The sequence below is a fragment of the Cenococcum geophilum genome (genome assembly GCF_001692895.1).
Source record: "Cenococcum geophilum 1.58 unplaced genomic scaffold K441scaffold_24, whole genome shotgun sequence".
NCBI lineage: Eukaryota > Fungi > Ascomycota > Dothideomycetes > Gloniales > Gloniaceae > Cenococcum > Cenococcum geophilum.
Window position 1 is genome coordinate 370998 of NW_027137582.1, and position 24745 is coordinate 395742.

The 24745-nt window shown below is 43.9% G+C and overlaps 6 protein-coding genes across 6 annotated transcripts; 3 read left to right on the top strand and 3 right to left on the bottom strand.

The window, feature by feature from the left end:
* Nucleotides 1-4075: 4075 nt before the first annotated feature.
* On the top strand, nt 4076-4416 carry K441DRAFT_660613 (uncharacterized protein; the record flags this gene model as incomplete). The annotated part of the gene is made up of 2 exons (XM_067648728.1): nt 4076-4249; nt 4320-4416. Exons 1-2 carry the CDS (start codon nt 4143-4145, stop codon nt 4414-4416), a joined length of 204 nt encoding a protein of 67 aa, XP_067503357.1. The 5' UTR covers nt 4076-4142.
* On the bottom strand, nt 4330-4924 carry K441DRAFT_660616 (uncharacterized protein; the record flags this gene model as incomplete). The annotated part of the gene is made up of 2 exons (XM_067648729.1): nt 4494-4924; nt 4330-4438 (listed from the first exon to the last, which is right to left on the bottom strand). A coding segment is annotated over exon 1 (214 nt), but the record flags the coding sequence as incomplete, so codon positions are not given.
* A 7900-nt stretch (nt 4925-12824) lies between these two features.
* K441DRAFT_660617 (uncharacterized protein) lies at nt 12825-15169 on the top strand. Its single transcript, XM_067648730.1, has 4 exons — nt 12825-13295; nt 13349-13489; nt 13565-14027; nt 14091-15169. The coding sequence occupies exons 1-4, from the start codon at nt 12970-12972 to the stop codon at nt 14814-14816; spliced, it is 1656 nt and encodes a 551-aa protein (XP_067503359.1). The 5' UTR covers nt 12825-12969; the 3' UTR covers nt 14817-15169.
* Nucleotides 15170-15912: 743 nt separating this feature from the next.
* On the top strand, nt 15913-17764 carry K441DRAFT_660618 (uncharacterized protein). Its single transcript, XM_067648731.1, has 2 exons — nt 15913-17298; nt 17351-17764. Exons 1-2 carry the CDS (start codon nt 16021-16023, stop codon nt 17582-17584), a joined length of 1512 nt encoding a protein of 503 aa, XP_067503360.1. The 5' UTR covers nt 15913-16020; the 3' UTR covers nt 17585-17764.
* Nucleotides 17765-18775: 1011 nt separating this feature from the next.
* K441DRAFT_124543 (uncharacterized protein) lies at nt 18776-19560 on the bottom strand. Its single transcript, XM_067640030.1, has one exon. The coding sequence runs from the start codon at nt 19423-19425 to the stop codon at nt 18952-18954; it is 474 nt and encodes a 157-aa protein (XP_067503361.1). The 5' UTR covers nt 19426-19560; the 3' UTR covers nt 18776-18951.
* Nucleotides 19561-19696: 136 nt separating this feature from the next.
* K441DRAFT_563277 (kinase-like protein) lies at nt 19697-24019 on the bottom strand (the record flags this gene model as incomplete). Its single annotated transcript, XM_067643600.1, has 2 exons — nt 19697-23120; nt 23214-24019. 2 exons carry the CDS (start codon nt 24017-24019, stop codon nt 19697-19699), a joined length of 4230 nt encoding a protein of 1409 aa, XP_067503362.1.
* Nucleotides 24020-24745: the final 726 nt, after the last annotated feature.

Sequence of the window (24745 nt, forward strand, 5' to 3'; positions counted from 1 at the left end):
TCTTTTTGGCCGAATGGCGACGTTGGGGCGGGAAACGTTACACATACTATTAGATTAGAATTAAAAAAGGCGATGAATAAAAGGCAGCCTTTAGGTTAAAGGAAGAACTATATAAACTATTAGTTATATAATTCGGGCTTATAAACGCACTAGTAACATTCTAGAAGCGTATTAACAATATATTAAGAGAACACTTAGATGAATTTGTTATAGTATACCTTAATAATATTATTATCTACTTAACAACTAAGGAAGAACACAGGGAATATATTAAATGGGTTTTAAAGAGACTATAGGAAGAATAGATGCCAGTAGCAATTAAGAAATGCGAGTTCTTTACTAGGAAGACAGATTTTGTTGGATTTATTATTAAACTAGGCCAACTTAGTATAGATCTAAAGAAGATTAAGGCTATAGCAAATTAGCAAGAACTAGAGAACGTCACGCAGTTAAGATCATTTTTAGGGTTTTATAATTACTATAGAAGATTTATAGCATAGTGGTTAAAAGATATTAAACCACTTACGCGATTAACAAAGAAAGAAGAACTATAGGTATAGGGAGAGGAACAGTAGGGACTCTTTAAAAAAATTAAAGAGTTATTTACCTAGGAGCCAGTTCTTAAGATCTATTAACTAGGACTAGAAACAGTTATAGAAATAGATGTATTAGACTTTATACTAGGGGTATATTTTATATAAAAGTATCTAAATAGATGGCATCTAGTGGCATATTATAGTTAAAAGATAATACTACTAGAGTTAAACTATAACATCTATAATAAGGAGTTATTAGGTATAGTTATAGTACTAAAAAAATAGAGAGCATTCTTATAAGGTATAGAGAAACCATTTATAGTTAAAACGGATTATAAGAACCTAATAGGATTCCTAACAATAAAGGAACTTAACTAAAGATAGGTTAGATGGGTAGAGATACTTATAAAATACTATTTTAAGATTTAGTATACCAAGGGTACAGAGAATGCATAAGTAGACGCTCTAAGCAGAAAAGCTAAACTATAAAATAATAAAAAGCTATTAGGGGCTTTACTGCGAAAAAACGAAGACAGATTGATTAGGTACAATTATCTAAAGATTATAGTAACTTAAGAGAATAAGTTAGAGAAAGTCTACAAGATACTAAAAAGCTTTTAGGCATAAAGAATTCTAGAAGTATAGCTAGAAGATCTACAGTTAAATATATACAAAAATTGAGAAGCGAAGTATATCCTAAGAAGTATAGCAGAAGAGTTTATAGAGGACTTTTATAAAGAACTAACTTAAGGACACAACGGAGTAATAGGCTTAGTATTAAGACTCTAGGAGGAGTATATTATTAACAGAATCTAGAGAATAGCTAGGAAGGTTACTAAGGAGTGTTTAGATTGCTAAAGGAATAAACTAATAAGGCATAAGCCGTATAGAGGGCTATAACCTATTAAAATACTAAAGAGACCATAGGAGGTTATATCATGGGACTTTATTATTAAGTTACTAAAGTTAAGAGATCTTATTACCGGATAAGATTATAACGCGATTTTAGTAATAGTAGACAAGCTTATAAAGTGGGGATACTTTATAGTATATACGGAAGAAATCTCAGCGGAGGATATTACTAGAATCTATGTTAAAGAAGTATTTATAAGATATAGAGCACTAAGTAAAATCATATTAGATAGAGATCCAAGATTTATAACAGTATTTTAAGAGGTATTTTTAGCGGAGTAAGGAGTTTAAGCAGCAACTTCTACCGCATATTATCTATAGATAGATAGCTAAACAGAAAGATTAAACTAGACACTAGAGCAGTATCTAAGGTATTACATTAATTACGCATAAAATAATTGGGTATTATTATTACTAGTTATATAGTTTGTATACAATACAACACTATAAGAAGGAATAGGTATATTACTATTTAAGGCGAATTACGGGTATAAACTAAGAATATTGTTATTACTATATTAAGTAAAGAAAATAAGTAGTAAAGCCAAATAAAGGATAGAGACTTTAATAAATCTTTATACAAACCTTATAGAAACGGCTAAGGTAGTATAGCAAAGAATAAAGAAATACTACGATGCTAAGAGATCTAAGGGACCAGATCTTAAGGAGGAAGATAAAGTATAGCTACTATATAAAAATTTTAAAAGTTAATAACTAAGCAAAAAGTTAGACTACGTTAGACTAAGACCTTTTAAAATTATATAGAGGATTTTACTAGTTACGTTTAAGTTAAACCTACTAGCTAAAATAAAGATCTACCCTATACAGCATATTGCGATGCTAGAGCTAGCATATAGAAATGTTAAGCCACTAGTTTATGAGGTAGATATATACAGAGGACAGAAAGAAGACGAATAGTAAGTTTTAAGGATTGTTAGTTATAAGGATATTAACAATAAAACATAGTATAAGGTTAAGTGGATAGGCTACACTAAGACTACCTAGGAGCCACTAGAAAATTTAAAGAATGCTATAGGAAAGGTATAGGAGTATTGGAAGAAAATAGGTCAGGCAATATTAATAAAGAAGGATTATTAAAAAATAAGTTACCTAAGAGGGACCTAGGAAGAGCGACTGCCAAACTACTTAAAGTTGTTCCCTTTACTACAGGAGGAGAGTCAGCTCTCTTATTACCCAGTTCTTAAAGACCTTGTTTTATAAGCTTCTACTCCTTAAAATAAACCTTCTTACGAACCTTCTTAAGACGAAGTAATTAAGTAGATGCCGCAATGCGAGTATCTAGGGCCTTCTGTTCCGCATTATAAGAACATTCTAACTTAGTAAGGGCTTAAGACAGTTTACTATCTAGCCGTATAGCAGTAGATTAAATATAAGACCCTAAAATAAATTAATTATGGAACTAGACGACTATTAAGAGTAATAGGTCGCGTATATTTAGCATTAGAGGTAGAGTAAACGTTATAGGACGAGCGAATATTTGCTTTAGTACACTTTAAGCAAAAGGACGGTTATTACAAAGAAGGATTCGCTAGCATAATATAAACTAACCCCTCTTTTGCACAATAAGAACACGGCGACAGTATAATCTTACTAAAAGATAATATCGCAGCGATAGTGCGGGCACGACATTAGGCGTATAAAGAAGAAATTGCTTTAGGTATAATAAGCAACAATATTAACTAAATTAATTAGACGGATATTATACCTTTAGTAAATAACTTAGAGATATTTTAAATCTTTAAGGACGAAGATAGAAAGGAGGGAGATAGTGTTACGGACGCTTTAAGTACTATATTATAACTACTTAGGGAAGAGTTAGAAGAAGCTAGTTAGTTAATTTAAGCATAGTTTAGGATAAAACCGGTAGAACTATATAACGAGGAATAGTAACTAAGGTTATATAACATGCTATATATTAAATAAGAGGAACGAGAGGAACTTACGTACCTTATATATAAGACGTATATTACGTATAAGAAGGATTTTATAGGAGTATAGTTGTGTATTTAAGGACCCTTAGTCCCTACCTAAATAGTTCCTTCCTTATAGTAATTCTTAGAATACAATTAGAGTTAATCTGTTAGGCAACCACTCCACTAGTTGTTATTACGTTGTTGACTATTATACTTGCATTTCCTACACACCTAGCCTATTAACAGAACCCACCGTAGTTCCTGCTACAAGGTTCCGTTACACTATTTAGGCTTAATTAGTACTTTAGAATTAAAATTAATTATTTTAGTATAGTATTAGTGCCTTCCTAGAATGCTTTAATTTAATTTAGTATTTACTAGCTAGTTATTTAAACAGTTATTTAGTTTTAGTAATAGTTCTTTAGCTACTATTAGTTTAATACCTTTCTTATATCTACCTAATATCCTTATCTTTTACTATTAGTATATTTAAGCTAGTTTCTACTTTAGCTTTATACTCTAGCATCTCGCTTTAGCTTTATACTTAGGCTATTATACTAGCTAGGCTCTTACTTAGACGCTATATAAGGTTATTATGCTATAGTAAATAGGTTAACTTTGTTAAATGGTTATATATTTAGGTTAAAGGAGGTGTCACAGTACGTGCGGACTGTCAAGGTACGATGTACGAGGTGACTGTATATGATTGACAAACGATGTCGTGTAAGGATCTATGTAGGAGGTGAGGCGGTATATATACATGTCGCTCAGGGGTCAGGTCCGTGCTCATGCATACGCGTACACGAGCCATAACAACGCGTCAGGTCAGTGCCGTGACAGTACATCCCCCTTCCAAGGCGAGCTCCTGTGAGCCAAGTAACGGCAGTAAAAATGCGGAGGTAAAAAAAAAATAGACCATATATCCTCATCCTTCCAGTCCTCAAAGGTTCTCGTCCTTCCAGTCCTTAAAGGTCCTCGTCCTTACAGTCCTCAGACCCTCCTACCTATATCCCTACTACATCGCTCTCCGCTAGCACTCGTCTCGAGTGCTAGATACAATATAAAGCTGAGGCGAAGGAGCGAAACTAATATGGAAAACGGAGGAGACGGAAAAAAAAAATGTAACCGCGGGGCGTATTGCGGATATTGACTCTCGAAAGGCTCAAAGTTGCGGAGATCGAGGTTAAGGTATAGATTCGACAGGCTTGGAGTACGGAGGTCAAGGTTAAGACGTAGACTCGAAAGGCTCGGGGGTTACGGAGATCGAGGTTATTGCGTAGACTCGAAAGGCTCGGAGTGCGGAGATCGAGGTTAAAACGTAGATTCTTGTCGCGGTAAACTTGAAGTACTATCTGTGCAAATTCGAAGACGGAGACGGAGACGAGATCGTAACCCATAGTCTTACACTGTAATCAAGACACAAGGAATATAGCCCGCAGGGTGTCTCCCTGCAGCCGGCTTTAGAAACTCGGGACGTGAAGCAGAAGCATGGCTAGATACGGAGACTCGGAGACTGAGACAGAGAAACCATAGCCCGCAGGGTGTCTCCCTGCTGCCAGCTTAGAAACTCAAAGAGGAGACGGAGAGATCGGTTCTCGAATAGATACAGAGACTTTACTGGGTCGGCGTTGACGTGGAACGGGGGTAAGAATCCCGCCCGGGGTAGGGTCGTAGCTTTGGCTTTGGAACGGTGGAAACAAAGCCCTACCGGGGGCGTATAAGATGACACGACATACTGTCAATCATATACAGTCACCTCGTACATCGTACCTTGACAGTCGGCACGTACTGTGACAGGAGGTTAGGCTTATACAGTTAGGTTTATACAGTTAGTTGGGTTTAGTTTAATTAATATTAATTATCCGTCCGCTTAGTAAATAAAGGTAGTTATAAGTATAAGAGCGGTACCTAGAAGAAGCTTAAAACACTTATAAAGGTGGAAGAAGTAGTAACTTCTTAAATAAGGGCATGTTCGGTTGCAGCTCCATATTCAATATGGAGGCTCCATATTATAACGGAAATGGAGCTCAAATATGAATATGAGGGTGTTGTTCGGTAAATCTGACAACTTTTGAATATGGAGCCCCTCCATATCGGCAAGCGCGTCAAATTTGCAAGCTATACTATATACAGTAGTTATAATGAGGTTCTTGGCACTATTTCAATATGGAGCTTCGAGCTCCAGTTCCATATTCCATATTAATCTGGAGCCCTCGCATACGCGCCAAAGTAACAACTTCTAATCGCGATACTGCTGTCGCATTTACATGCCTTATATAATATTATTCTAACCTTCGTGGTTACGATAAGCTTATTTTTAAGGCGTCGCGGGCATTATTGTAGCTCTACTACAGCTCCTACGGGAGGCGGGCAGAGACGTAGGAAACGTCGATCGCAGAGAGGGCGTTGGCCGAGGAGGCTCTATTGCTACACTAAAGTAGGGAGTCGCGATAGAGGCCTGGTGGCAGAGAGGGGCTCATTCGAATTTCTCACCGACGTTAATTACGAAGTTAAATATGGAGCCTCATTCTGGAGCTGCAACCGAACAATCGACTTAATTACAGATTCAAATGAGCCACGGTGGTAACCACCAAAAATTAGAAAAAATGCACCTTAATATCTCGACAACGGCTTAATAATAAATTCCAAAATTTTAGAATTAGCCTTTTAAACCTATTTTAAACCTCTTATTAGATTTAAAAAATAATCTATTAAGTAGCTTTAAAAATATCGCAATTTAGCTTAAAATTAGGGGCTAGAACCTAATATCTCAATAATAGCCAGGCTTATTACACTAGAACTTTATTAAATGTCTTTAATATAGGTATAAAAGGCTAATTCTAAAATTTTGGAATTTATTATTAAGCCATTTATTGAGATATTAAGGTTGCATTTTTTCTAATTTTTGGTGGTTTTTGGGGCTGCCGGATGACTGGTGTTGCTGGATGACTGGTGGAACACGTTTACCTCAGCGAGCTCAGACGCGATTTTTTAGCTAGCATCGGAATAACCTTACGCCGTCTTCCGAATTGCAAAATCACGTCTGAGAGGCTTTGGCGAGTTTTGTTAAAAGCATAAGCAAAATCCGTAAAACGGATATTGCGGATATCTAATCCATTCATTCACATAACGCGTTATTATTACCAAAAGTAATACAATATTTTTAAGAACTAGGGCTTCTAAATGGTACGAATTTTATAATACGGCTATCGCTCGGTCCTAATATTAATTTCGTTAAAGTTAAAAAACGCGTTGTGTTAAAAGCATAAGCACATATTGTATCTTATTGAATAGTCTGGCTAAATATAGATAAAACTATACAGATATATAGACATCTACTACTCAAAGCCATTGCAAAGCACTTAGTAGGTACAATAGGTGCGGGTAGTGGCCTTCCTTAAAAATACCTCCCTTGGCCCGAGTGCCCCACTACTGCTAGGGGCAGAACCTCGTGCAGAGCCTTAGTAAAGCCTCGTGCAGAGCAGTAGAGCTTCGTGCAGAGCTTCTGGCAGAGATTCGTGCAGAGATTGTGAATCGTGCATTCGTGCAGAGATTCGTGCAGAGATTCGTGCAGAGATTCGTGCAGAGCTTCGTGCAGAGATTCGTGCAGAGATTCCGTGCAGAGCCACGTGCAGAGATTCGTGCAGAGCTTCGTGCAGAGATTCGTGCAGAGCCACGTGCAGAGATTCGATGCAGAGCTTCGTGCAGAGATTCGTGCAGACGCCACGTGCAGGCGTGCAGACGCTAGTGTAGCCGTGCAAGCGTGCAGACGTTTGTACGGGCCGATCAATTGCAGAGACGGTTTGTGTAGAGGACGAATTGTATAGGCGTTCCGTACGCGGGGTTTCGTACGGGCAATTGTAAAAACCTTCCTCAGTATATTTAGTGCTGCTTGTTGAGTAAGTAGCTTTAGTTTCTATTCTATATTTACAGCTATCGATCTCGAGCTTCGAGTCGTCAAGGAGTTCCCGAGCAGCGGCCTCAAGCAGAGCCTCCTAGAAGAGCTTTAAGCAGAGTCTTCGCAGCAGAGCCTCGAGCAGAGCCTCAAGCAGAGAGCTTTAAGCAGAGCTTCGGGCAGAGCTTCGAGTAGAGCTTTTTCAGGAGCTTCGTACGGATGCGGCTTCGTGCCAGAGCCTCCGCGCAGAGCCTTAGTAGAGCTCCGTGCAGAGCTCCGTGCGAAGAGCTCCGTGCAGGTCTCCCCTTAAGCTTCGTTCTGCAGAGCTCTTACAAAGCCTCTACAGCTTACACACACGCTGAGCTTATAACTCTATTAGGGCCTACACCATAAACCTATAAAGGGCTGTAAAGTAAATAATTAAATAGGTATATAGCAGATGGAATACCTACTAGTTGCGAAGAGGGCTGTGGCGTAGGCGTAGGTCGTTTTTATGCGCCCTCAGTAGGGCAGTGGAATTAGAGCCTCTGCGGCAACGAACTCCTCTTAATATCGCGCGTGTGTATAAAGGAGCTAAAGATCTCATAACTTTATAGAGTAGGCTTTTCTCTATAATTTAGTGTAATTTTTATGTTAATAGGTATTGTGGAGGGTAGATCAATTTTGTTAAAGTTAATAAGGTCTTCTCATATAAACCGTGTTTAGGTTTTCCTACAAATCTCGCAAAGTCTCTCAGACCACGAAAACGATTGCCGTCCTAAATCAGCTTAGCGGACGGTGCGGATATTCCTATATCCGCACAATCGATTTCTTGGTCTGAGCTCGCTGAGGTAAGGAACACGTTAGCAGATTAATTGCTTAGTAAGCGCTAAAATGTATAGATTAGGTATAGTACAGTAGGCAGGCCGGCTTATAACTGTAAGCTTTGCAGGTATATAGGAATTAAATAAGCGACTTAATTGTAAATCTATGGAAATTAAGAGGTATATATACATAAAATGGTGTAGGTAACAGGATGAAATGGGAACAGTGATCTGCAAGCAATATTGATCTGCGATTAATATATAGGGTGGCGTTGAGGCTGTCTCGGCAGCACCCGTAGTCGGTTACAATATATATGGTTAACTAGTCCCCCTAAGGCTCTATAAATACATAATTAGAATATTATAGGCGTATTGGCTAGCCCAAAAGGCATTACTAGATACTTAAAGTGGCCGTATTAGGTCTTAAAAGTTGTTTTTTATTTATCCCCTTCTTTAATATAGAGCCTATAATAGGCGTCTTATAAATCTAGCTTATAAAGATCTTTACCCTAAATAGTTAATCCAGCATTTTACTAACTAGTGGTAGTAGGTAACGGTTCTTAATTATAATTTTATTAAGACCGTGATAGTCTATATATAGTCTTATAGTTATATCCAGCCGCAAGGGAATGCAGAAGCAACAATGCTCCTGTCAAGAACCGCACCCTCCGTAAAGACGAACGTTGATACCCACTCAAGTAGCCTCACAAATTTCAAAGTCTAGCCAATACAATATTCGAAGGTAGTCATACAAGCCTCGTCTTCTGGCGCCCTTATTCGGACTCTGCATTGGGCCCGGTGCAAGTGAACGTGCTATCAGCTCTACGTATCCTGAATGGTGCCGCAGTCGGGTCCAGCTCCGGGATAGAAGGATAAGGCTTCTCTCGTGTATCGTAGATATAAGCTGCGATTCGGGAGAGATGCTGTAGCTGTACGAGAGCAAGGCGTTCGTGTGGTAATACGTCGAGGGTTCCGGATAATCCAAATCGGCCGGTCGAGTGACGGTACCAGTCAATTATCTCTTGCTTAGTTGCCCGTAGGATTCGTCTAATTATATTAGCATAGTTCTTCGGAATGGAATCGCCATCCCCAGGAGTAAATACCCACAAAAAGGACGTGAAGACCAGAAACGAAAACCTTACCCTGTTTCTTTCATAACAAACCGCAAACAAAACTCCTATACAAAGGAATCAAGGCTCGCATGTCCTTTCGCAATCTGGTCGAACCATCCTACTTGGTCACCGTGGTGACACAAGAATGATGCCGCGTGCGCTACGCCCTCCCGGGTTAATTGGGAATTATTCCACATCGCAGCATGCAAAGCTCCAAAATCGCGCTCAGCACCCTCAACGTTGCCCGCCATGCCAAATAAGGGCACTTCATGGAACTCAAGTTCATTCTTGTACTCGCGAATAATTCTGGATGCCGGATACCAGAGGCGGCAGTCCCAAATTATCATGTCAACCTCAGCGGCAGAGAAGAGGCTTTAGAGCGAATTCTTGGAGAAGCCGCAAATGAAAGGCGTCAGTTTATCAGCTGATATGGAGCGCTTGGTTTGTGGAAGCTAACTTTCAATTCGCATCCCATCAATAAGCAACCTCTTTCACAACCCAATATACCGTGAGGCCTAATCGCGAGTTGAATCTTAATATTATTCCACTTTAGATACTCTTTACCATTGACTATGCCGTGCTGTTCGCCATCATCAACCATGCCAACACGGACAGCTTGACGTGACAGAGAGGAGAAAGGATCCTCAGGAGGTAAATTCTGAAGATGTAGAGACAGTGGAGAAGATGCTATCCCGATCATAGAAGACATGGTAGACGAAGATATTGTGTGGTCTAAAGAACAAGATGTTGTGAAGCTGATATAATATAATGTTCCTTGGAAAAAGAAGATGATGGTATAAATAATAGGAAGACCCAAAAGGAAGCTTCCGAAGAAAAAGATATCCTATCCTTTGTGATTCCCAGCACTTTGATTCACGATGCATCTTCATCTGGTTGGGAATTGGTTGACAGGATCCTAGGTATCAAAGAGTAAGTCAAAATTCATACTCAAATATGAATCCCTGTCTAATGCAATAATTACGAGGCGGAAATCACGCTGAAAGTCTACAAAATATATCGATTTTCAGTAAGCTCACTTGAATACTCGAAAGCAGTGCCTGAGATATATTATCTCTTAACCCGCTTACGTCCATCGCTAAATCGCGACTAGAATTAATTGGGCACTGACATCTCGTGCAGCTTATCTGATTGGCTGACTCGTTATCGAACAGATGGACGCAAAGCAGCGGGTTAAGGGATAGGACATTCTTCTAATATTCGATTGTTAAAAGGAACACCAAAATCGAGATCCGACCCATACGGTCCTGTGGGGGTTCCTTTCCGTCTCATCTTGTCCGCATGGTCAAGCTGAGAGAGAGGATCTCGTCTGTTACTGATGCAGCAGCGTTACGTTGGCTAGAGGGGGCCTTCGAATACTCAACCCTTGACGCCGTNAGAACAGCAGAGTTTTCACAGGCCTTGGCGCCAGACCAGTCAAAAAGACGACTCCAGAAAAGCGACTTCTGCACCCCCATGCGGTGGAGCCCGGGAACCTGGCAGCTACTATTAATGTTCCATTCGGATCGTGTCAATAGACTACCAGAGCAAACGCAGAGACGTGTGTACGGCTGCGCAGCGCCTGCGCAGCAACGTGGTAGTGGTGCAAAGATTTTCACTGAGGGGTAAGCCTTAGCAAAAAGTTTAAACACCGCTACTACGTCTCTAATATACATATTTGGACATTAAATCGACAAGTATCATCCCTTCGGCGTACCCCCTTTCTCCTATAAATACTACACACACCGCATAGCATTTACACACATACATAAGCAATCCGCGCCCTAAGCGTAGTAGAGGCCCCCCATTTTAATATTATCCGGCAACTTAGGTATCTAGTTATAGGGATTGGGCCCCCTATTAAATACTAGATTATCCTCCTACACCTTATAAATAGGTACAAGGGCCTAGGTTTAGGCCCTAGGGCAAAAGCGATACTAAGTTATATATACCCTGTTGTAGAAACCCTTTAATAAAGGAGTGGATAAGAGACCTTAGCATGCAGGCCCGGGCGGAACGCAAGTGTTATTTATTAGGAGATATTTACAGAAGACTTAGAAAAGGAGCTAGGGATAGGTACACGACTTAGACAAGCAATATATAAATATAGCAAAGATGGTATAAATGGCAGATGGGGTAAGATAGGCATTTAGACACTCCTATATAAAGGGAGTCTCAAAGCAGCAACCTAACAGTGTTTTTCCTCCCATTAATATAGTATGGATATTATCTGGAATATTACCTCTTACGTCTCCCCTGGGGGTTTTTTATACACTTAAAAGTGGGGTTTTTCTCAGTAAGGAGGTTTTTCCCATAGGAATTAGTCTGTGTGGACCCATTAGGGGGACCAGGTCGGACGGTAAATTGAATCTTATATAATATTCGATTGTTTATTATTATTTAACAGGTAGGAGGGTAACCCAGGGCCTTCTTATCCATCCAACTATGGTGCCCTCAAAGCACATTCTTCCATTCTTTGTAGAGAAATCACTTTCGAGAATCCGAATCCACTCTCCTCGCTACTCCTGCCAGGGGACATTTCTTCTAGTATTAGGTTTTCTCACTATTTGTCGATGATTAAAGTCTACTAACATGAGTTTAGGAGCTTCATGCGAATACCAATTATACTCGTTTTTGTTCAGAGACCGCTTCCCGGTTTCTTATACTTCTTTTCCCGATACTCCATCGCTATCCCCGATTTCCTAGCCTCATATGTACCTTTTTGAAAGGCTTTGCTAATTCGCGTCTGACAACATGTGCTTTGACGCCCACGGGAGATGATCTGCACCCTATTCTCCTGAAGGAGTCAGTCCAGCGTCAATTAACGTTTACCCCAGGTAGTATAGTTGTCCGGTAAATTTATAGCACCAGCTACTACCGCGAAAGGTAGAGGCGCGCGTACGGGGATTCTGAAAGAGCTGAATCAATTTGTTGTTCCATTGCATGCTCTAGTCTCCGGAGGATCGGCGAACGAGAGCTTAAGCATATAGATTCACCTAGTTGAATATATCTATTATACGGAAAGATAACTCGGATTAAAATTGAGTCCTCCACGCACAGCCCTCTCTCAAAGTATTAAAATTTCCGTGAAGTCGCTTAGGCGTTGAGACGAGAACAGTGTTGCCTAGGTGGGGGTGAATGAAAGGATAAGTAAGCTAGGGCCAACTTCTATATTTATCAAGTTCTAGGGGCTGTGGCCGTCAGGCGTCCACTAATATATGTACCGTAGCATTGCTTCTAACATCTACTATGGTATCAGGCATATGTTTTGTATGTGGGTCTTCAGCTGCAGGGAGCCCCGTAACGCACAGATAATACAATACACCAATCAATATGCTAGTTTGTATAGAAATCTAGCATATTGATTGGTGTATTGTATTATCTGTGCGTTACAGGGCTCCCTGCAGCTGAAGACCCACATACAAAATATATACCTGATACCACAGTAGAGGTTGACAGTAGTTCGGCGTTCTGCTCTGAAGTACTTCGTGTTTCAAGTTTATTTGTAGCTTAGCCGGAGATGTCCCAAAGTAGAAGGTGCGCACTCTCGTCCCTAACGATTCCTGCAGCTTCGAAGATATGCTGTCGCATCTGTGCTGTGCCACACCCATATCAACCGATTGCGCAGCATATACAAATCCTCTTATATTACATCTCATGGTTCTCTAATTGCTAATTTCAATCATCTTCCCAGCCCACAATTCGCTGCGCATCTCACATTATCGCAAACTTGACTTGAAATAGGCCTGGTTCATCTGCAGACACCATTTTTCAAACAATATGACTAAGACGGCCCCAAATAGGATCGACAAACGCAGTCTCGCGGATAAACTTGGGATATCTATCGTCACTGCCGAAGAAGGGCTAGCCGCTCGCCCGGAAATCGTTAATGATATTAAAAGGGTCACAAAGATTAAATATGAATCGTACGGAGGGCTAACTGACGGCTCTGCACGTTTGAGGGCGCAGCGGAATGCAACCAGAAACCAGGTGATACGAATCGTTAGCCTCGCCAAAAGGTGTGAGCAACTAAATAGTAACGAAGGGGAGTGGAGGACTGCTTTGGAGACAAAGGTTTTCCGCCAATTTTCGATGGAAGTAGATTGGTAACACACCTGACCTATTATTCGGCTTATATATCTTGTACTCACTTCGGCAGTCTGAAATGCCATGGTAGACTATGGAGATCCGAAATCGAGGCCAGCTACCCCATCTCCACGAACTGTTTCGCAAAGCTAAAAGAACGGCGAGGCAATCGGACAGAGTGTTATTGCGGTTTGAAAGAAGACTGTACGGAGAAGTGAGTAGATCGTTCCCTTATGTGATATTAAACTGTGTCTGGGGATCGCCAAACCAGAGATTGACAAATTTCCAGTTATGAACTAGATAGGATGTTTCATCTAGGGATCGGCAGGACAATCAAGCATGTGTACAATTCGGAGAAAGACCCAGTGAAAATGGAAAGGCCCGACCTAACCCTTGGTTTTGTCGAAACCAGGAGGTTTCGAGAAGCTTTGAACAAACTTCCAGCCGAAAGCGAAAACGAAGTCCAATATAGGTCTTTCGTGAAGAGCGCCAGTTATCCGATAATATTTCCATTTCTCGTTTGCGAGGCAAAGTCAGAGCAAAGCACAGATGGCTTCCGCGACATAGAATTTCAAACAATGTTCACTATCTATACACTTCTCAAAATCCAGGAAGGACTTCAAAACGAAAGCGCCAAACATGGTATAAGCCCGCTCACATGTCCTATGGTTTGGTTCTTTGCATACAGAGGGGCCAACTGGCGTATTTATATTTGCTATACCGAAAAAGACAAGAAAGGGAATTCAAGATATGTGAGTCGCACGCAGTCTAGAGAAATAAGAATTCTAGGTCTGCAAGCTCATTCTGTGAACCAGGAAATATCTAATCAGTGGTCTGGGTGTTTAAAATTTAATGACGACGCACTTACGCTGCTTCTGCTTGTCGACTACATCTTTGACTGGGCACGAGATGTACATCGCACATCGATCCTTAGTCAACTTAAAATTCTTTCTGAGGACAGTTTCACTTTATCCAGAACGGCCACCCAAGACAGTGATATTTTGTCAGACTGCGATGTAACCGACGATTCGGATACCGATCACCAAATGTCAAGCCTAAGCATTTCCCGATTGACATCATCCAACTATTTCCCATCGGCCACCCCCATCACTCCAGATTGCAGCGAGAGTGGCAATCATGATAAAGATCATACGGAGATACTCCAATCACAGTCTGGAACTTTACTTGCGCCGTTCAAACCAAATTCAGCGCGTGGGATTGTTCGACACGAAAGTGGTAGAATATCCAAGCATATTAAAAAACATAAATCCGTCAATGTCAAATCCACAGCCGGAACCCCAAGGGGTACCTCCACCAAAAATGCCATCCAATCTTACGCCAATGGCGAAACTACGCACAACCTTCGCTCTCGAAAATCCAAGCTCGTCAATGGGGAAACGTTAGTCGGATCTCCTAGAATACTCTATGAGTCGCGGCAGGATACATCTCACGCTGCGCGGGGATTGCCAGGTTGCGGAGGTACGGAAATACAAGGAAAGGACCGCGCCGGATCAGCTCTTCCCAGTGTACATGTGCATTAGTAATCTTAGGGTAAGAAGGGTCAAGAAGATATATCCATAAGAGGAAGATTTATACGGTAATAGTTCCAATGTGTTTTCATGAACACGCAGGGCATCGCACGATCCTTGGAGGTAGGCGAGGGATGGCAAGATATAGAAATGTCGGGCTGACTCTGTCCTAAACAATTAAGTATGTGGGTAGCCAAAGTAGATCACGGTTGGTGTTAGTGCGGCATAGTCACCATTTGTGTGCTTTATTATACGCTGGCTCTGTATGTATTGCAGTTTCATTTATTTGCGGTAGTATTCAATGTTGGTTCATTAAAGTTTACCAATATGCCATCATATACAATTTTTCCAGATTTCAAACCGACCCTAATAGATAATCAATTTAGCTATATATAATAATATAAATCTAGTTCTTCTTCGATATACGTCAGGATATACTCAATCGATCCCCCCTTGCGTTAACCCAACCATTAATTGCCTGACCTTTATGCTCTGACTGATCATGAAGGAGGCTGTGTTAGAGGTAAGGCGAAATTCAGCCTTGTGATGGCTTGAAGGCCAGCGTTCGTTTAGGCGCCAATCAATTCTCTAACCGTAACGAATACGCCGCAAGGCAGTACGATCCTCTTCCCCCGGCTGAGGACTATTTAAATATCTTGTAGCCACTCTTGGGTTTATTTAAGGGTTAATACAAAATCCACCTGCGTTTACCTTCAACCTCAACCTCAACCTCCACTTTGTTTAATAGCTATCAGGTATACGACACACTGCATTATGGACAGTTTCTATTGGTACTGCTGTTCATGCAGATTTGGCCCAATGTCAGTCACTCTATGCCCAATTTGCATTAACTGCATGCAGATTTGGCCCAATGTCAGTCACTCTATGCCCAATTTGCATTAACTGTTCGCATATGGGATGTAACTCTTGCGGAGCGGACGTGGTATGGACCTAGAACCATTCATCATCTTAGCCTGCTAACGAGACTCAGGATGGGGGGCCTTTGCCGATCAGAGGAGCCTTACATAAATATGAGGAAGGTGTAGGCAATAACAACAGCGTGATAGGCAACAGAAATAGGGGGGTAGACAACAGGAACAGGGTGGTAGAAAAATCAGATTTTAGTCGACAGGCCCCCAAGATTTTTCAAGATAGTTTGTCGACATGCCCTGAGAAATCTGAAGGGAACTTTCCTGAAGAAAACTCCATTTCTGAAATGACTTCAGAGTTATCGTCCCAAGACCGCGGTTATGGATCCGCTTCTTCCTCCAGCAATGCTAGTGTTCTCTATGATTTCGCGCACGAAATTGCAACTGATATGGCGAGCAACAAAAGCCTAAAATTTCTTTTGTTGGGCTATCTAAGTACAGACAAGGCAGTTAATGAGACGTTTCGACACCTTCTCATTGACGCCCTCCGGAGATATTCTTTTGATCTGAAAAGAGAAGCATCAACACAAGTCCACAAGGATTCATACAGGCTCATTCGTTCGCAAGTGTCTTATTTAGCATGGGAAATTCTGTCCCTTTTAGGGTTCGTTCTTGCTCCGTCTCAGTTCGATAGTCTGCAAAGCCAGCAGGTGGGCAAATCCAAAACAATCGAGGATCACCTCACAAAACGTGCACAGAAATCGATTGAATCGGAAACCGAGAATGAAATTGAGGACGGCATCAGTGATGGAGAAGAAGTGGATACAATGCCAAACTTGTCCCAGGCGAAAAAGTTTCTTTACGAAGGACAAGCGTTTCAACTGTTTCTCCGCCGACTTCAAAACCAAAGGCCGTTCTCAGATAACTCAACCGAGCCCAAGGTCCTGGAGCAAGTCACACAATCTCACAACCGAACCCAAGGAAATTCAGACGCATCCAATTCGGTTCCATTGTTCTCTATCCGGCTAACCATATCTCCGCTTGCGTTTCAAATGTCACTGAATCCCTGCAAGATCTTTGAAGCCCCGAGTCAGCATGGAAAAGTCAGGGTGCGGTGGACTTGTCGATGTGGCAAGCCAATGTATGACGACTATAAAGAACTGGTCCCTGGAGCAGTGCAAGAATTCGAACAACAACTAGTCAATCACTTCAATCAAGCAGCTGATGGGCTCAGAGAACGGCAAGGCGCTGGCAGACGAGCAGGCTTTTCTGGTATTTGTTCATGGATTACGAACGCTCTCCGATGTTTCTGGAATTCTGCTAAAAGATCTGACGAAGAGAAATTGCCAGTAACAAGAGATCAAGCTCCGGGAAGTCAGCCGCAGACAGCAGCTGCATCGGGCGGTGAATCATTGTTTCTTCTATTGTGCGCTCATGCCAAATCAGGAAACGCACCAAAGCTATTGCAAGGCAGAGCTGATGACTTAACGTCTGATCAAGATTTCTTCGCGTACATGAAAGAGCTGTATTTACGGCAATGTAAAGTTGACAGATGGTCATCGTTGTTGTCCATTCGGAAGATCCAAGATATCCGGTTTGTACGCTTTGAGTTATTGCAGAATAATCTGGTCAACGTCAGAGGGAGTCGTCCTATACCGGACTCTCCAGATTATGTACCTTATCCTGCAGAGCTTGGGACGGACCCGCCGATCGCAGGCAACCTCCTCACTCATCTGTTCGAGTGTCCTTATGACGCTGATACTGTGCTGTTTTTGGCCAAACGGATCCCTAGGAAACGCAAGAATGAGCTTCGTATCTGCGAGATTGCTCGTTGTGCCGAAGGATGGGGTTTGCATCTTGTGCCTGGGATCAATTGGACAAAGGTCTGCGCGGTGGGATTGGTGTTTCTAGCTATTAGCTTGGTCTTTGGCATTATTTGGTCCGTTGCCCGTAAGAATGTTTCTGAAGGATTTCAAGTTACGTCGTGTCTTATGGTGCTGATAACCTTCTCCGCTGGGACTCTTCATGGCAGGATATGACTAGACGGGGTTGAAATATAAAACACTTATCATAGTGTTAAGGCCAAAATATTTATTAAGAGTTTCCTAGGAGTGTACAAAACTCGATAGGATCATTTCCCAACTCAAAATTCATTTATTCGGAAAATCAAAGTGAAACTAGGCCGGTGTATATTGGGCATAGTATCAGGTCCCCTCAACCTTAGTATTGTGTCTTTCAATCCAACGGAAGCCAGCAAATTGAAAACTTCAACTTTATAGGTTTTGGAGAACGGGTCCCGTCCTGCGAAAGACAGCCTCTGCAAAATCAGAGTGAGGGGACTGGCGGAGGCCCCTCGTTGCCGAAGGGAAGAAAACAAGGAAGTAATTACTTTCGTAGGTAGGAAATGGAACACATATCTTGCGACTGAACTCTTAGTTCTGGCCAATTGAGACCCAGCTCTCTCATATAGCTAACCTCCCTAAGACTCTATGTCAGCTTCAGTGATGGCCACCAATATTAGTGGTATTGAAATCTGCTGCCGCTTTACTAACTCAGCGACTGACTACTGACTCAGCACTACCTAAATCCTATCTGATATGCGTTGGATGCGCTGCTTCAGTCTACTCGTTGCATTCCTGGAGTATGACTATTGGAAACCAAACCCTAGTCCCCGTAATTTGACAAACCCCAGCGCCGTGTTCACAAAAAGGTTTTCTTTGCATTTTCAAATAAGAAAATATCAAGGATCCCTTCAGCAATATCCAAGCTGTGAATTTGAAAAGCGGGACGGATGTGACAGACCAAAGACCCGGAGTAATCTGTATTCAGCTGCTATCAACAAGCCCGGCCAAGGTTTAGTGTTATTAGCCTCCCCCAGAAAAGACGTAATGCATGAAAGCGCAACCACCAACCACCCACACCTCTAAATGCGTCTCACCATCAGATCCCGCAGATCAAGCTGATCGGTGTTGTTGGAGCTTCTAGCATTTCCCTCTCCAGCGGCGTGGTAGCCGACCCTCCAACCACAGATCTCTTCCCACTTTTGTCAAGGGTTAGCGAACTGTCTCACAACACCCTTAGCCCAGATTGCCGCATCGGATGTGCACAAGAGAGTCGCCAATACTCCATATTGTTCGGACCCCAACTCCGGGGGAACGCCTGTAGGGTAGGGCCGCGGAAGTGGGAGCAAAAAGGCAGTTGCCATAAGCACGAAGCACGGACATATCGCCACTAATATATAGAGTCATCACAATCGCGGTGAGAGTTTGGCACACCGATCAGCCTTTGCCCAATCCAGCTTGCTGCATTTGAGGCGTCCTGCCACACGCCCCACTCGTTCCGCTAACGCGCTGACTACATACTTTGCTGTGCCCTTCCGAATGTATCAACGCCCACACACCAAAAGTGAGGGGAAAAAGCGTGTTCGAAAAAAGGGGGGCTACAGAAATTGCGGTATTAACGATTCCCCACAAACGGCGCCCATTTCCAGACGCACATCGACATTTTCGTCTGGGCGAATCCCCTTGCGGGGACGCGAGAGGTACTCCGTACAAGCACAAGCAGAAGCATGCACCAATCAAGCGCGAAATGAGCCCTTCAATGAAAATGGAGAGGAGTAAGAGCAGTCTATGATGCTCAGGAAAGAGGTCGGAAATGAATACAAAATTCATCAAATCAAAATGTAAACCGTCCCATGCATTTGCAAATTCTACGCCTATGTTTGATATCCCGGAAGATGATTTCCATTCCATTGTTGTCCCAAGGGCATTCTCAACCCGTTTCGCCGCCTATTCCACCCTTTTGACTCCCTCGCTAGAAATAAAATTAAAAGAATAATTAGGAAAATTGTACATGACCAGTAGTCTTCGTGGCCAATGACAAGTGCATGCGATTCGTGACAGCAATAAAATATGGGTGTGACCACGTTCCTTAACATGGAGTGTGCTGTCAGAGGAGGCCTGCCTACGTGTGATGAAATATGTCGTGTTCGTGTATGTTTCGTGAGGAGGGAAAAGTAATTTTTTATATGGTTTCCGATGATGGTTCTCTGTGATGATCTTCGTCGTCCGTGTCTTCGTAAGGCCGGATTTTCTTAACGGTTCCATTGCTACCGCTGCGTGTAGACCTTCTTCGGCACGCAGAAGCTAATTCTCGTCGTACACAGTGTCGCGAAAGTTCAGCGCTGGAAATGGTATCGCTTCTCCCAAGGCCCTCCTTGCCTTTCTTCTTCCGAGTCATGACGATAAAATCGTCATCCGAGTCTTCTTGTTCTTCATTATCATCGCCGCTTTCGAAAACATCACCCTCGTATCCTGTGCAATCTTCGCTAGTAATGGCATTTGGATTCAATGTGTCGTCCGATGCACGAGCAACAACTTCTTTGACCGGTTCCATTAATAGACCATCTTCGGGGGCTATTGACGAGTTTGCGGAGATTACGGACGGTATTGAGGGGTTGGAAGTTGATTGTGACATGGAGGTAAAATGGTCCTCAGAAGAACTCGATGTTAACGTCCTGGACTGGAGTGAGTTGACGCTCACGGGATAACTTATGGGACTATTCTCGATGGAAGAGTTATGACTTGGATGCTGCTGGCTGAATAAGTCGTCCAATCTCTGTCTCTGGTAGAAAATCTCATCGTCAGGGCTTGGAGGGCAAGCCGTCTGACTTAATGCGCTTGGGGGTCGCGGATACACTGCCGAGTGTGGTCTTTCTCGAATTTGATTCTCTTCTAGTACCCTCCGACGCACAAGCTCATCTTTTGCGCGATTGAATCGGTCGTCTGAAGTCTCTCGCTGGAGGCAGGGGAAGGGATATCCACCTGAACCCTGAGCCATTGATCGATCATCTTGAGCCGTGTATACATGATTCAGGCGAGAGGAAGCAGAGGATATTGACGATTGCCGCGATAGTGCCCGATCTATTGGGTCAGGATAGAGGTGCTCTGATAGTGCGTTCGCAGGGCTTGCCGGGAAGCTGTATGGTGGCAACGGTTCTTTGAGGATAGCAGGTTGGTCAACATGGCCGGCGGCAAACGCATTGCTTAACGCAATACTCGGGCCTCCGTGAGGGTCATCATCCCCAGTAACAAGATGGTCAATAGACTTCGCTCTGTTATGCTCGTTTCGGGATCTGTTGCCTCGTTCTCGACCTCTGACGCTATTCATTAACCGACGAGGGACTCCACCGAAAATCCCGCCGAGATTGGATCCACCCGGTGTATCGAGGGTTAGCGGGGTGCCAGGGAGACCTGGCGGCAGCGTAGGTGATGTTGTACCAGCTGTATATGGAATATCTGATTGCCTAATGGTTCTTACCGAAGTAGCAGTAGACATGGTAGACATAGTAGACTGAGCTCGCTCAGGTGGTAGTGGTCTGGTCAATCCTGTAAGAGGCGCTGGGTGCTCGGAGCTTTCGGCGCTGTGGCTGGGCGAGTGAGGTCTTGAATTCGTTCCTTCAAAGAACTGTGCCTGTTCTTTGGCCTCTGGGCTTGCTGTAACGCTCTGGGATAGAGGGTGTTCACCTTCTCTTGAACTCTTCAGTGCCGCGAAAATTGTTTCGTTAACCGCGAGGCTGGGTCTGCGAGCATCTCTCCGACCATCCTGACTAATGGTACTGCTGGATGAATTTGTAGATAGGTGCGTTGTTTCTGTGGGCGTTGCCGAGCTTTGTGCACGCCTTCGGGATCCTCCACGAGTTCCGATATTCAAGACAGCGCCAACAGTTTTGCGAAGACCGGAACGCACTCGATCAATGATGCTGATAGGGACAACGGCCTGTTCAACCTCGTCCTTTGATACCTCGATCTTCCTACCTTGAGTTTGCCTCTTAGGATCTGTCTCTTCAACCCAAGCAACCTTGTTGTCGATACCCTGAAGGAGCCAGGGATGGTGTTTGATTTCTTTGAGCGTGATTCGTTTACGAGGGTCTTTAATTAGAAGCCTCCTGAGCAGATCGTAGAGATCATCGTCAACAGCTTCATATTCGAGATCGAGAGGCGCCCTTTTGTTACTGCTTATTAAGTGGTATGGTCGACCGTGCGAGGTAGGCCTCGAGCTAGACTTCTCAGCAACCGCCTTGAGCCGGGAACGGGGGATATATGCATCTGTGTCAGTGATGAGACGCATGAGGACGAAGGTGTTGTTGTCATGAAATGGCACGCGCCCGAACACAAGGCAGTACAGCGTAACCCCTAGAGCCCACACATCGATTTTGGCAGTGACTGGAGGGGTCTCGGCATCGATATCAGTCCTACAAAGTTCGGGTGCGTAAAATGCAGGAGTGCCAACGGTTTTGGCGAGCTCGATAGCTTCATCCGCATCTTGTTCAGACTCGGAATGGTCTTCCGTGGTGTCTTCGGGTGCCTGTCTCCCAAGATACGAGACACCAAAGTCGGATATCTTTATATGATGTTCCTTCGTCTGAAGTAAATTTGCTGGTTTGATATCTCGATGGATAACTCCTTGGTAGTGGAGATACTCCAGACCAAGTACGGTATCTCGGAATGCATCTCGAGCGCTATCAAGGGTCATGAGGGGAACATAGCGGAAGTGTTCAGGAATTCCGCTGGTGTCGTCTAAATCTGCGAAGTGAGAACAGGAACTCCCGGCTACACTCGGCGTTCGTCCACGAGGTATGTCGGGATCATATGGGCCATACATAGTCCCTTCTAGGCCTGTCAGATCTATGTGTTGATCATCTTGCGGTGAACTAGCAGTGGGAGTGTGCGATCGAAAAGCGGTGTTCATATTACTTTCATTATTGCTGTACCCGGAATCGTCGTGGTCTTCGAATGTGTAGTGGTTGGCTGGTGATTCATCCGCATGGGTATTCGAGGCTCGAGAGCTTCGGTCGTTATTTGATGCGTCCGAGTCCGAGTCTCCACCATGCTCGAAACTCCATGATTCAATCTCCGGCCCTCTTAGTCGGCGATCATGCAGCTCCCTTAATCGCCGTCGCTCTCGTCTCTCACGCCGACGCTGTGCCGATTCTATGATCCTGTCGTCTTCTATCGTGGCGGCATCATTGTGAAAGATGCCGTCTGATTCGCGATGATACCGACGCCACTCGACGAGGGCGATTTCCTTGGCACCTTCTATTCGCCATTTTACTTCGCCTAGTTCAACGTGCTCTAGGACTATGTAGACTTTCTTCCTACTTGGATCGTCTATGACCTCGAGTAAGCTGACAATGTTCGGGTGGCGAGCCTTCTTCAAAATCGCGATTTCTCTTTTGATTTTATCTTCATGGCTAGTGTTCTTTCCAAGCCTACGCCGCTTGGAGTATCGATCGACAATCTTAATAGCTACGAAGTCGCCCGTTGTGAGACTTCTGCCAAGCTTGACCTTGCCATGTACCCCGCGTCCGAGTTCATCGATGACTTCGTACTGGTTGATGATTTTGCGGCCCGAGATAGGATCTACGTCCACATCGGCGATATGAGTCCTTCAACAAGTTAGCTGCAAGCGCTTGAAGTTGCTTTAGGTTTCGAAAAGGCTATGATGAGCCCGTGACAAGAAACGAAGAATGTTCACGTACTCTTTAGGGGCTTGCCTGTGCGTGTAGTGTAGGTATGGGCTTGAGTAAAAGCCAGGATCCTCAGAAGATTGCTGACCAGGACGAAGAGGTGGAGTGGTTGGACTGAAAAGTCCTGGGCTACTTGTAGGCGAGTTACCGGCAGTCTTGGAGCCGGAATCGGCCATGCTACGATCTTGGTCGTAAGCAAGACCAAATGTAGATATCTGAGTTGTAGAAAATGATGAATAATGTGAGGGATGGGAGCTTTGGGTCCGCAGAATATGTGGTAAATATGGTGGTGGGTAGTGTTGCGCCTGAAGTGCAGCGTATGACTGATTGGGGTAGTGCGGACCGTCCCGCTGGGGTTTTGGGAGTGTTGTGAATTGGTGGATTGGGTCTGTTGACGCCGCTCTAACCGTGTTGGTGTTGGCGGCCGATGCACTCGAAATGTCTCTCTGAACAATAGGTCGATCCTGTTGTTCGAGTGGTGTCGAGGGGTTGTCGGGATGCTCAAGGGAAGGGGGCTGCGGGACATGGATAGACGTCGCAGATGCATTGAGGCTTTGCGTTGGTGAAGGTTCTGTTAAAGCTGTCATCGAAGTTGGCAACCTGGCGGGATAGAAACGTAACGGTTGTGGTGAGAAGTAACCCGGCTCCGAAGGGACGGTTTGAGTTGGCTGGGCTGAAGCATGTTGGTCCCGTACGACTGAAGAATCTACCACGGACGGCACTTCTGAGCGAGGAGTGCTGTCAGACTCATCGTCTGGTTGCAAACTGAAAGCCGAATGCTCCGTGTCCTTTACTTTCTGTGCTGCAGTTCCCTCCATTGTGTTCGACGACCCCCGGTGGGATATAGCTGTTTCCAAAGGATCTATGCACTCCATATAGCAAACCGAGGATGCTGGCGAGTTTCTTCTCGGTTCGTCTGCATCGCTTCCAGCTCCAGCCGCCATTTTGGCGGGTTTGGCCAGCCGTGACCCCAGAGTCGTTGTTTTTGGACTTGGCTCAGATTTAGAGCGTTCGCTCACACCAGCGTCGCCACAGGGTTCAGCTTCACAGCGCAACCATACTACCCTCAAGTGTGTACGGGTGTCAGGAGCAGAACGTCAGGAGCAGTTGTGGAGGCCGTATCATCCTGCTTGGTGGCGACTGTGGAGGGCTGGATCGTTGAAGGGGCAGCAATGGGCTGGTATTACGGGTCGAAGGATTGGAAGGCTCCAATGCCGGAGGCGCCTGGCAGTGGCGTTACGGGGTGTGGAGCAGTTGAAGGTGGTGTGGTGACTCTCTTGTGCGGATGATGATATGGGTTAGTGGTTTAGTCAGGCCGATCGTCGTGGTGGTCGAGGACAAGAGTTGGGACTACGACACTTGACAGACGGGACTAGCAGGTCAGTTCATTGCCCTGTCGGGAGAGAGGGGGCGGCGTCTGGTTTTACCTGCGTCAATTGCAGACTAGGAAAATTATGACGATGGCTTCACCTTGGAGGGTGAGGGCGGGCGGGCTTGGGGCTGCAGTGACGATAGGATGGGGATGGGCCCCGTCGAGCTAGCCC